Source organism: Vicia villosa, linkage group LG7 (genome assembly GCF_029867415.1).
Source record: "Vicia villosa cultivar HV-30 ecotype Madison, WI linkage group LG7, Vvil1.0, whole genome shotgun sequence".
Lineage (NCBI taxonomy): Eukaryota > Viridiplantae > Streptophyta > Magnoliopsida > Fabales > Fabaceae > Vicia > Vicia villosa.
In genome coordinates this window covers 88,729,755-88,743,349 of record NC_081186.1, presented here as the reverse complement: position 1 = coordinate 88,743,349, position 13,595 = coordinate 88,729,755, and the positions used below count along the sequence as shown (strand labels likewise).

At 28.1% G+C, this 13,595-nt stretch overlaps 2 protein-coding genes across 2 annotated transcripts; one reads left to right on the top strand and one right to left on the bottom strand.

The window, feature by feature from the left end:
* Positions 1-121: 121 nt before the first annotated feature.
* LOC131619627 (cysteine proteinase 15A-like) lies at positions 122-3,442 on the bottom strand. Its single transcript, XM_058890704.1, has 5 exons — positions 3,041-3,442; positions 2,840-2,962; positions 1,953-2,196; positions 1,503-1,768; positions 122-238 (listed from the first exon to the last, which is right to left on the bottom strand). Exons 1-5 carry the CDS (start codon positions 3,440-3,442, stop codon positions 122-124), a joined length of 1,152 nt encoding a protein of 383 aa, XP_058746687.1.
* A 6,998-nt stretch (positions 3,443-10,440) lies between these two features.
* On the top strand, positions 10,441-11,165 carry LOC131617743 (uncharacterized). Its single transcript, XM_058888998.1, has one exon. It carries the CDS (start codon positions 10,684-10,686, stop codon positions 11,050-11,052), a length of 369 nt encoding a protein of 122 aa, XP_058744981.1. The 5' UTR covers positions 10,441-10,683; the 3' UTR covers positions 11,053-11,165.
* The last annotated feature ends 2,430 nt before the right edge of the window (positions 11,166-13,595 follow it).

Sequence of the window (13,595 nt, the reverse complement as noted above, 5' to 3'; positions counted from 1 at the left end):
CAACTCTAAAACCATTTAATGCTTACACGTTCAAACAGATAAATGAGACACACAAAAATTATACAAATTTAGGTCTGGTTTCATCGACTTCTAATCTCCCACCACTAATATTGATACATGATTAACAATTGGTAACTCCGCCGCCGCTCCCAGCTGAAACAGAGTCACCATCCTTGAAACCTCCAGATCCAAGTTTCTTGAAGACGGAATCAAAATCCAGCGACGCAACAAAAACAACCTAGAAGAACAAAATGATCTCATATGTTTTTCACACAATTTTTTTCTTACTTTTGGTTTCTCACTGCATTTTAGAGCCATGCGTCTCAACAATCTTCACCAAACATATTAATTGGAAGCCAACCTCACATCATTATCTATTTTAAAATTTCATTTGATTCTCAAATGATGACCATGTTGAAAAATATTTCGGATATTGCTGCTTAATCCAAGAACAGAAGTTTTAAACATGAAGTCAAAATTGTGATTCCACTTGAGATGATATCCCTTTCAACAACGTCAAATCCAAAAAGAAATGGAATTTCTTTTTCACATTTTACAGGAAAAAAATTGGCAAGGAAACCCAAATTGTGGAGCCAATTAAGTCAGACTAAAGTAGCTCTTGTAAGGTTATCTTAAGTTGATGACACTAGAGTTGGTGAAATTTTGAGGAAGGCTTGTCTAAATTTTACACTTGAGGAACACTTGTTTATTATATTGCAAGAGACTTATGCTACTAACATGCATTATCTGTTCCATAATCATTGGTATATAGAACTCAATATTGATTTTGCTTTGCAATTGCTTGCTAATTGGCTCTACGAGAGTTGTGGTTCTGAGCTCTTATCAAAGTTTGAGCATCACGTGACACAAGATAGTTGAAAGAGTAATAACATAAATGGATGTGGTTCGTGTTGTGTTGCTAAAAGTTTGGTTAAGTTTATGGGGATTGATAAACTTATTCAATATATGGCCTTTTCTCGGTACATGCTATTAAATAATAGTTAGCAAGAATGGAGACAATGGCTTTCAAATTCTTAACAATTAGCTACTGGTCTTTTGTGAGGACTTGCTTGGTTTCTTTTTCAAAAAAGAATTTGATGGTATCTAGAAGCATTCCTCCCAACAATTATTTTCTTACAACCTTGAGGACAAGGTTGTTCTTCAAAGAGTAAGTGATGATAAGAGGTGCAATTAGATATTTCAATGAGTACCATGGCTAGACATGTAGTTTGATTGTGTTAGGAACCCGAATTAGAGATATAGGAATTAATGGATAAAGACAGAATATAGAAGAAATGGATTTAAAATGCACAAGTATTAATATGTAACAATAGAGTATATAAACATTCATAAATTACAAACAAAATATAACATTAATAATTCATGATCACACAATAAAGTTTATAAAAATCACCCACTTACAATATACCAACATAAATTTAAAGATTTATAATATATATAATAGAAATTATCAATAAATAGATGGAATGACAATAAACTACTTTGTCACTAGAATTGTAATCACCCGCATCCTTAATGGCAGCATCTACCGACATTACCCAAAAATTCATGCCACATATATTTTTACCACGACAAAGTCGGAAGAATCCTTCCTCACCCCAATTCGCTCCCCATGAATTCTTAAGAATCCATGCATCTTTCTCAAAACCAATTAGGAGAACATCATGATTTAAACCGTATTTATCGCATATGTTTGGGCAAGAGATACCGCTAGTATATGTCTTCAACATATCTGCATTGATAGAAACTTTACCAAACAAAATATAAATTAGAAGTTTTTCATTCAGTCTAAATAAAAAGTAATGAATGTTAGAAACTTTACCAAACAAAACATAAATTAGAAAATTTTCATTCAATCTAAATAAAAAGTAATGAATGATGATCAGACAAATATACGACATTAATTTTTTTTGTCAAAAACAATTAATTACCTAAGAGAGGGCCATTTTTAACTAGATTTGCAGCTATTTGGCTTTCATCGGTGGAAATCATACTAAAGTTAGAAATAGAAGCTGCAATTTTGGTTTTGTCAAATTTACATGAGGCATTTCTTTTCAGGTAAGGATAATCTTTTTCTCGCATTGCTCCTCCAGAATGTAATAAATATTCAATTGCATTGGTGGCCAACCCACCCATGCACCCAGTGTCACATAGTCTAAATTTCTCCTGATCACACTGTAAATAAAATTGAAAACATGAAAATACAGTAACATTACAATTATCTATAAAATTATCAAAAATCAATTAGAATAAATAATTATTAATATAATGAGAATTGGAGACTCTATTCTTATTGTTAACAATACGTTCAACACTATTATAAAAAGATACAATTTTTTGAAATTATTTCATGATTAATTTTTTTAAATGATATTCGAAAAGAATAATAATAATAATCTAAACAATTGAAAATATAAATTAAATAATAATTCTTATTTTATAGATGAATTCACTAAAGATTATTTTGTAGATGAAAGTATAAATCTCAACAAGTTGGGTTTTACGAAAGAAAACATATGTGACTAAACGATTTTCACATGTCTCGATACCAATATTATTATCACAATTTTTATATTAAAAAATAAATTATAATTAATTCACATATCAACATTTGCAATTAATATATATACATATATATATATATATATATATATATATATATATATATATATATATATATATATATATATATATATATATATTCTTCACATTCCAAAACATAAAATTTAATATAACATGTAATTTGAAAAAAAAAACACAGTAAAAGGGAAACAAATATAAACTATGCGATGAAGAAAATGTATATGTTTATACAAACCAGATGATCACAGTCCAGAAGCTGCTGCTCGCTAAGTATTAGAAGTTTTTTATTTGTTCGATAGTGAGCTCCTTCTAAAACTCCCATCGCACCAAAAGCCCAGCAAGAGCCACACTGGTAGCCCTGATAAAAAATAAAATAAATTAACAATACAAAATTTTAATGATTACGATAAATTAAAGATTTAATTATACGAGATACTTGATCTTTAACAGGAGTGACAGCTCCATTGTCACGCCAATCGAAATTCTCTGGAAGATAGTTGGCAGGAAGGATTGCAGCGTTTCGAGCGTGAGACGAAAAGTTGAAACTTTCTTTAGTGCCGAGAAGCTTCCTACGAAACTCAGCTTCCGTTAGGTCGGAGTACTTTGTCACTCCGTGAACAGCATAAGGATCAAGCTCTTGGTTCCGCTTGGCTCTCATGAGGTTTGACTTAAAGACACCGAATCTAAAGCGGTGTTCTTCTTTGGATGGGTAGTATTTGACAAACTTTAATTGGAAGCGGTTGAAATGGTGCAAGTGATCTTCCACAGCAGTAAAGTTGTTGGCCGGTAATGTTAAGGAACCGACTTGAGTGAGAAGGAAGAGAGAAAAAAGGATCATGGTGTATTGGGCGGGGAGAGGTGAAGAAGAAAAATATGGAAAAAGATGGTGATTTGAATTGAATATAGCCACAAGACAATTTCAGTATTTTTGCATGCAGGCTTCAAAATAGTATTTCTTGGCTTTTACTCGTTTGTAATGCAATTTTCACAATAGCATTTGTTAAATAGTAATTCCTTGTGTCGAAAAGATTTTATTTGATTTAGAAGTGTGGAAATAGTTTGTTACACACAAATTTGATTTTGATCTAAATTAGATAGATTTGATTTAGATCTAAATTAAATAGATTTGATATAAATTTGGTAGTAATAATCTTGTTCATAAAGATTGATAGAAATTCATCATAGATATTGGTTTATTTGTTATCTATAATATAAAAAAATTAATGGTTATGGAAAAGTAAAAAATACCCTTATTTAATTTTTTGACACCACATTAAAATTGTGGTTCTTTTTGTCTTTGCACAATAAAGTTCTTAATTTTATTATTAAAATAATACAACTCTTATATTTTACAAACTTATTAAATCTCTCTCCATTCTCTATTTTTTTTCTCTTTCATCTGTTTCTCACTTCTTTCTTCCAAAAAATAAAATAAAAAATAATATATATATATATATATATATATATTTTATATACGAAAAATTGTATTTATGATTGAAATATTTTTTAATAAAAAATGATATACAGGAAAAATTTATTCAAAAAATCTATTATTGATCTAAATATTTTTATATACGAAAGTTTAATATTGTTCCAAATATTTTTGTAAATGATACCCAATTAAAATAATATTTGAATACGGAAAAAATCTATTATTTACGAAAAATGGTATTTATGATCCAAATATTTTTTATTCAAAAATGATATACGGGAAAAAAATCTACTAATGATTTAAATATTTTTATATACGAAATTTACTATTGATCCAAATATTTTTGTAATGATAGCTAAACAAAAATTAAGTCCGTATACGGGGAAACAATTTATTATTAATCTAAATATTTTTATATACGAAAAATGTTATTTATGATCCAAATATTTTTTATTCTAAAATGGAATAGGCCAAAAAATCTATTATTGATCTAAATATATTTATATACGAAAATTTGATATTGATCCAAATATTTTTGTAAATGACACATACGGAAAAAAATCTATTATTTACGAAAAATAAAATTGGTTAATGAAATATAAAAATTTGGTTAATGAAGTGGTGAAGTTGAATAATAAACGTTCACATATTCAAAATAATTTAGTAGTAAAACAAAGTTGGTTAATGAAAAATAAAATGTTAGTTAATAAAATGATGAAGTTGGTTAATAAATGCTCAAATATTAAAATAATTTATAGTAATAAAATGAAATTGGTTAATGAAAAGTAAAATGTTGGTTAATAACGGTATGAAATTGATTATTTTTTATTTAAGATATTTTATGTGTTGATGTCAGTGCACTCAATAGCCACATTTTAAATTGTATTAACCAACTTTTCATACTCAATTAACCAAATTTTATTTACAACTTAATATTACTCTTTAATGTCAAAATATATATTAATCAAAGTATAAATAGTACTTGTAAGGGTTGCACCCCTAGTGCGATTACTTATATCATTTGCCTATTGAAAAAAAAAAGTATAAATAGTACTATTGACCAAATTTTTATATACTATTAATCAAAGTTGTTTTAATGTAAAAATTATAAAAAAGTGAAAATAAACAAGTTAGGTGCAACATTTGGTGTGAAAATAACATTATTCTTGTATATCATACTAAATTATAGTTCTATAACTTTTCCTACTAATATTTTTCGCCAAAATTTCCACCAACACATCAAAATAATTAATAATTCATTAAAATCTTAAAAATAAATAATAATTTTCACCAATACAATATTAATAATTAATTAATTAATCATTTAAGTCTAAAAAAATAAAAATAAAAACCCCCCATCCACGTTGAAAAAAAAATCACTCCAACTGTTTTTACGATTGAAACCATCCAATAGAATATTGTTCAAATTTATTAATTAATTAAAAAAATCTCAATAAATAAAATAAAAACCCAACAATTAATTAAAATGTTTTCCCAATATTTCAAATCCACAAAGCCACCAATTAAATTATAAATACACGTTCAAAGCCACAAAGCCCTAAATATATTATTTTGGTAAGTAAATTGTTGAAGAAGTTAAAATCACTTTTCTTACTTTCTTCTCATTTCTATTTCTTTATTGTTATAATTGTCCTTACTTATGGTGTGTTGTGCTTCTTTGTTAGTGCTATTTATTTTTACTATTCTTACTTTTTTTAGCATCTATTATAATAAATACCGTTTATTAATTTTCTTAATTTTTGTTACCTTTTGATTTTAAATTAACTTATGCTTTAAATTAGACAATTAATATATTTTTTTAATTTTTTGTTATCTTTTTTGTTTTCAATTAGCTTATGCTTTAAATTAGAAGCACAATTAATATAAAAATATTTATATTATGTATTTGAATTTAACCTCATATACTATATTAATTATTAATAATAAATAATTCAGTAAACATGCCCCGTGCTAGCACGGATAAACGTCTAGTTCAATCATAAAGAGTATAAGTTTTGAATGGAAAGCTTAATCTTTTTTTTGGTGTTAACCGACCGGTATCTGCAAGGAAAAGGGGTCCCACGTGACTAATCTGAACCTGGGTTTGGAGGCGACGGCATCGTGGCCAGCGCGTTTTTGTTATTACATTTGTTAACAACTAGTCCAGCTCATTGATTTTTTAATTAATTACAGACAATTAATCATTGCATTGTGCATATATTTTATTACTAATCTCAATTAACAATTTCAGTAAGTATCTTCTCAACTCCACCTTACACTTCTTTTATTAAAGTGGGTATATATTATTTGATTAATTGAACCAAATTGATAAGAGGGATGTTAATGCAACAGTTGCACATGACTACAAAATTAACACTATTGATTCTATAAGATTGATTGGTAGTTGCTTTGAATTTTATATTGTTTCATGATCATAATCACTGTTGCTGTTTCATGGTCACAATGTCTGCTGCACATGACTACAAATTTAGTTTATTTTGTGTGTTATTTATATTTTTATAAAATTATGAATTTATAAATATTTATAATTTATTTACATTGGTATACATAAAAAATATTATCGGCAAGAAAAGATGGTTGATCTGGATTGATGAAAAAGATATTATAAGTTTAGATTTAAATACAATTTTAATTGTTTTTTTTAATTAATAAAATTGATCTCTTAATTTTAAAAATCAACATTTAATTCTTCCAATTTAATCTTTTCAAAATTTTAGTCTATATTCTACTTAAATATTTTCTATATTATGACATCTGAATTGATGATATGTTATTGTTAAAATGACAAAAATTAAATTCTATGCAAATTATTATATTTAAATTAAATTATCGGAAATTTAATGAGAGAATAAGAGATGTACCCTATCACACCTCAACTTAGTTGAGAAATATTTCATTTATATATATATATATATATATATATATATATATATATATATATATATATATATATATATATATATATATATATATATATTCTTACTATTCGAGCTTTAAAAATCTTGACATATGATTGTCTAATAAAATTATTCTTCATTGTTAATTAGAGTTTAATATTCTTTATTGTTAATTAGTGTCTAACATAAATAAAAATTGTTTTTATAGTTTCATATTTAAAAATATTTAAAAAGACAAGTAATGAAAATTTAAGGTTAAAGGTAAAAAAGCTTATTAAAAAAATATTTAAAGACAATAAAAACAATTTTAACTTTTTATTTATGTTTTATATAAGCAGTTAACTCTAAAAAATAGAATCAAAAAATAAATTCCATAAATAAAAAAAGTCGAATTAATGCGACTTTAACGTTTTTTTTTAATTGAGCAATTGTCCTTATACAATAGAGAAAGAGAAAAACAAATAGATAAGATAAAGAGATCAATAAAAGAAAGTGAAAGCCAAAAAACTACATGTCTTTTTCCATTATAAAGATAGTTGGTCCATAAAGAATATAATTGCACAAATCATATATTTATACACTGAGTTCTTTCTCTTTCTTTTCTTTGATGGACACTAATGACTTATTAATGATTGATGGCTAATTCCAAAATTATTCCTCGCCAATTCCTTTTGTCTTGTTCACAACAAGACTCTCTCCTTCCAAGTCCCAAATTTATATCACATCTTTGAAGCAATGTTTTAAAAATCAGATCGATCAGTAAATTAGCAAAACGGACCATCTGTTCCGCCTTAAGTTTGCCAAAAGTAAGCGGGACAGACAAGCCCGCCAAATAAAATGGGTATAAAAATCATGTCTACCCCGTCAAAATGACGGATTTTCCCGTCTATTTTTTAAATTATTTTTCTTTCATTTTTTTAATAGATTAATATTTTTTTTACCTTTCAATTAATTTTTTCACTTATTTTTTATAAAATATATTTTAAACAAATTTTATCTAAAAAAATGTTGCATATATTTACAAATAAATGTATCAAATAAAACCATCAAGAATTTGAGAATGTTTTTTTAATAACAAAGTTTTAAAAGAAAAATACATAACTAACTCGAAAATTACCCTAATAATCATATTTAGGGTGTTTTACACCTAGGCGTCATTCCATCAGTTTTTTTTTTTAAAATGTTTCCAATTACCTACGAATTTACCGGCAAGTTTACTTGCAGACCAAACATGAAATATTCCTGCACATAAATTTGTAGGTAAATCTGCAGATAACTGAAAAGAAAATTAAAAAAATAGGAGGCGCTATGTGGAATGGCGCCTAGGTGTAAAACAGTCCCAAACATGGTTATTGGAATAATTTTTTGAAATATGAATTAATTATGTATTTTTCTTTTAAAACTTAGTTATTAAAAAAAATTCAAGAATTTGAATAACTAGAATTAACTAAATAATGACGGACTTAAGGCGAGACGAGCTTAACGAATAGGTGAGACGGACTTTAGCGGGGCGAGCTTAGGCAGGCGGAGGGTTTTGGCGGGGCGGGTTTCGGTGGGCGACAGGCCCAAAATCCTAACCCAACCCGCCATTTTTGGCGGGTGCGCGGGCCAGCCCGGCGGACCACCGCCCCTTTTGCCATCCCTAATATTTAGTTATTAATTTATTGGTTGAACTAGTGAGCCATTGGTTGAATTGCATGACTAAATTACATTAACTCGAATAACCCGGTCGAATAAACCAATCTCTATATCAAAATTATATATTTATTAAACCGATTAAACCAGATGATTTGATCTCTAAAAATTTTAAAATTTTAAAATATCAAAATTTCACAAATTCACCCTTTAAATTTAAATTTTAAATATAATCATCACACACAACAAAATAATACAAAATACAAATTCAAGTAAATTTTGAGCAAGGTCTAATTTCAACGTAACAAAATAATTGCAGCGTCTAATAAATTTAATTATAAAAACTAAAAACTATTCCAAAAAACATTTAACTCATTGATTTTCTTTAAAACAATTGGTTCGTCAATTTTTACCGATTTTAACAAGTTCTCAATGATTCAATAACTTATATGGTCCAATAATAAGACCAGTTCAATTATCCCTCTGATTCTCAGTTCGACTGATCGATGTAGTTCAATTTTTAAAACATTGCTTTGAAATTTTAAGTTGAAAATTTCGTGTATATATATATATATATATATATATATATATATATATATATATATATATATATATATATATATATATATATATATATATATATATATATATATATATATATATATATATATATATATATATATATATCCAGTGGCGGAGCCAGGAATTTTATACAGCCTGGGCAAAAACTTTACACCATTGATTATTCATCTGTTTTAATTTTCACACCCTATTTTTACTAATTTTGCCCCTGATTTTGTCTAAAAATCAACTATTAAATTGTGGGGAGTACATAGAAAATAGGGGTTGAGCCCGGGCGCTTGCCCGGGCTAGCTGGGCCTTGCCTCCCCTGTATATATCAATAAAAGATTAAAAAAAAAAAACTAGAGAGAGTGAGACCTATATTTGAATATTTATAATAACTTGTGTTCCATTGAAGTAGTAGAAATGTTTGGTGAAATGATAGAGTAATGTCTTGATGCGAGGCAAATATATGACGTTAACAAGCAAATACGCAAGTCAGTATGAGAAAGAATAATATAGGTTAGTCATGATTCATATAGTACTTCAGTTATTACATAAAATGGCTTATATATAAGAGGCGGTTATGTGTGTCCCTTGCTTTTTAGCGTCAAATGCAAAAAACTGTTTGATTACATCTAACGTAGATATGGATCAAGTGAGAAACTTCATATCTGAATTATATTGTACCTTTAATACTTTTGTGGAGTGATTTTGGACTGGTAATTGAACCTCCTCGTATATATGGCCGACACATACCAACTTGTATTTTAGAATTAAAAAGATGTCTCATAATTTAAAGAGAGATAAAATTTCATATTTTCATACTAGCTATCTAATTTTGTTTTGTTTCATAATCAATTTTTAAATCATACAAAATACAATAAAAATCATTTTGTTCAATCCTTAGTTTGTTTTAGCAAATCAAACACATGATATCCTTATATATTTTGTGTTTTAAATCCCTCATTTTTTCAAAATCATGATTCTAGATCTGCCGGTGCACTACATGATTGAAAATAAACAACACATTCAATAGCTATAAACTTAAAAAACAAAAAAAGAAGCAACATACCATCAAGACCAAACAAATATGCACTATCTCATCCTAAGCAAAATAGTAACCTAAAAATGACAAGCACAGATAAGCAATTACCTAACCATTTATTCTCCAAAATACTCTCTTCCAATTACTTTCTTCATCATCATTTTGTCCTCTACTCCTCACCCTTTTCCTCCTTCAAAAAGTCCCTTTGTCCACACATATATCCTACCCTTCCTTCCTCTATACTAACCTCAACAACTTTCCCTTTGTCCTTTTGTCAAACATCACTTGATTCTAATCTATGTTGCTTTCATCAAGAATCAATTAGAAGGTCCCAAAATACTAAAAAATAATGCTCAACAGCTACAAAATGATGATGATCTTCACAATACAATGTTCCAAAACACAACATTCCAAACCCACCAAAAATATAATGTTCCTTTCTCCTCAAATTTCTCAAAGATTGAAACTCTAGTCACTAGTTCCAAATGGGTAGGCAAGATAATGATCCAAATTCAAATTCAACCATGGTGAAGAACTCTTCCATTGCTCTTCTTCAAGAAAGGTTTAGACAATTGGAGAAAGTGAAAGAAAGAAGAGAAGGTAAACAACTTCTTAGGTTGTTGTCATCATCAGAGACCAACACCAACACACAACAAAGGTTTATAGTTTCACATAATAATAGGTCAAGTTATGATCATGATTCTCTTTCTCTTGGACTCAACTTGACAAACAAGCAAGGTGATAAGAACAACATGAAATCAAACACTTCTTTGAGTGAATGGTCACAAGGTGCATCATCATCATTATCAAGAAATTTTGATGCATCAGATGTTGATACTTCACTTCATCTATAAATATTTTTTTCACCTAAGTTTTTTTCACCTATGTTTGTATTTTGATTTTGCATAATCAATATTTATGTGTTTGTTATGTATATGTGCATATAATATAAAGTAATATTTCTCCATTATTTTGTAGCATTAATCAAGAAAGATTTGTATGAGATGTTGACTTTTTTCTTGAAAGCATATGAGTGATATATTAAATGCAAAATAAGTAGAAAATAAAGGTATATATCTACTTTGGAATATAAAAACGCATACAATAATGAATTACTCACAGCAAAGAGTTTTGATATAGACATTTTTTGTTTTAAGTAAGAGATATGTAGGTTGGGACTTTTCGCTATCAATTAAGGTATTTTATTATTATTATTATTATTATTATTATTATTATTATTATTATTATTAAAAAATAGTAGTTAATATTATTTACTCTATTCTTTATTAAATTTTATTACGTGTTTATAATAATTGATATTTAGTTTATTTTTTAATTAATTTTATTATGTGTTTATAATAATTGAAATTAATTTATAGTTGATAGAACAATATTGTAAAACTGTTATATTAATTTATTCATTTTTTAAAATGTGTACATTTATTTTAGACAGAGGGAGTTTTTTTTATGGTATAAAATTACTACACTATTTGCCAAGGTCTTGTATTACACGAAGTTTTAAAAACCGTATCAAATCAGCCGATTTAATCAATTGAACCGAGAATTGGAGTTAAATCTAATCCGGTTAATCTAGAAAAAAAATGCTAGTGAATAAAAAAAAGGAGTAAAACAAAAAACAAAGAATTGGGTCATCTAAAACTATTTGAATCAAAGAATCGAAGCCGATTTTGTAAAATCGCTCGGTACAATAAAACATATAAAAGTGGTTTTTTTTAATATGTCAATATCAAAACTTAAAACATTCTCATTCACATAAAAAAATTCTTATTTTTTCTACGACCATACAAAAACAGTCACGCCAATATTGATTATATTGATTGTTGTTCAACTCAATATTGTTTGTCGTTTTTCAATAGTGACTTGTTTATCGACATTCAACTCGCATTCGCCTACTGATGTTTAATTAAATTTATTGTTTTATTTATGTTTTGTTTTTTTTTTTTGATAAAAAAGAATATATTTTCAAAAAACAAGAGAGTACAAACTGATCAAAACGATTCAAGTATCTTAACGACAAGACGAACTAGAAAAAAATAGACAGCAAATTAATTTCTATTGCAATATCTATTTAATTTACTATTGCTATTAGCTCTCAACAGTATAATGTCAATCTCTTCATTGCCATGAATCGTTTCCCCAAGACTGGTTTGGAAAAGAAGCTTGTTCGGACACACCCAAATTGCATAAACAACTTCAGCTATAACAATTTTGAGAAGACATTTTTTGTTACCTCTTCCACTCGTCGCATGGCATGACCACTACAATTTTGAATGCTAGTCTCCCGGAGTGTGTATCACGCTAATCCACTTGAGTATGTTAGTAAAAACTTTTTTTGTGATATCACATTCAAAGAAGAGATAGTTACTTGTATGATTTAAGCCGCAAAAAACAAACTTATTGTCAGTGACCACACCAAAACGCTGCAGGCGGTCTTTAGTTGGAAGTCTATCCAAACAAGTCATCTAAAAGATAAATTTAGCTCTAGACCTGGCCAAATTCCCATATAAGAGTTTTCTCCATGTCACTTTAGGTTTTTCCCCTCGCAACAAGTTGTAAATTTTTCACGTAATATATTTACATGTACTTCGGAAATCCTTCTAGACTTCGGTATGTACGAGGTCATCCCTGTGTTTGAACATAACTTTGAGGATCAAGGAGCATCGGATGCCTGGGAAGAAGATAAGAGGATCCGGATTTTTCATATAATAAGTATGAACCCAGGTGATCCACAATTTGTCCTTCTTCTCACAAACATTCCAAAGAAGTTTTCCAATTGTTATTTTATTCCAATCCATGAGAGAGATCATATTCAAACCATCAGCAGACATAGGATTACTAAGATGATCCCATGCTACAAGCGCTTTTTCTGGATATGTTCTATTTGCATGTCCAAAGAAAGCTCCTGCAGATACTATTGATATGAGAAATAGTAGTATTCTGCTCCAATGTCTCAATCTAGCAAGCATTCTCTCAATTAAAGGTTGACATTAAGAAACAATTAACTTCTTGTTGGCTAGTGGGACACCGAGGTACTTGAAAGGCATATTTCCAATAACAAAGCGGGTTTCCTGTTGAATTTGATTAATAGTATCACCATCCACACCCCCTGAATAAATTCTACTTTTTGAAATGCTAACCTGCAGGCCTGTAGAAGTTGAGAATCCTCTAACTTTATCCATGATCAGTTTCACAGAGTCTAGATCTCCCCTCACAAACATCAGGATATCATCCACAAAGCAAAAATTAATAATCTTCAGTTTTTCGCATTTCGAATGAAAATTAAAGTAGATATCCGACACAAACCTTGAAGGATCCGATGAAAGTACTCTATAATAAGCACAAAGAGGAAATGTGAGATGGAGTCCCCCTATCTAAG

Bases quoted from the DNA above. Each gene is read 5' to 3' on its own strand.
- LOC131619627 (XM_058890704.1), bottom strand. From the start codon at position 3,442: ATGATCCTTTTTTCTCTCTTCCTTCTCACTCAAGTCGGTTCCTTAACA. The intron at 2,963-3,040 runs GTATCTCGTATA...ATTTTTTATCAG, and splicing joins TCACTCCTGTTAAAGATCAA to GGCTACCAGTGTGGCTCTTG. The intron at 1,769-1,952 runs GTAATTAATTGT...TGTTTGGTAAAG, and splicing joins TAAAAATGGCCCTCTCTTAG to TTTCTATCAATGCAGATATG.
- LOC131617743 (XM_058888998.1), top strand. From the start codon at position 10,684: ATGGGTAGGCAAGATAATGATCCAAATTCAAATTCAACCATGGTGAAG.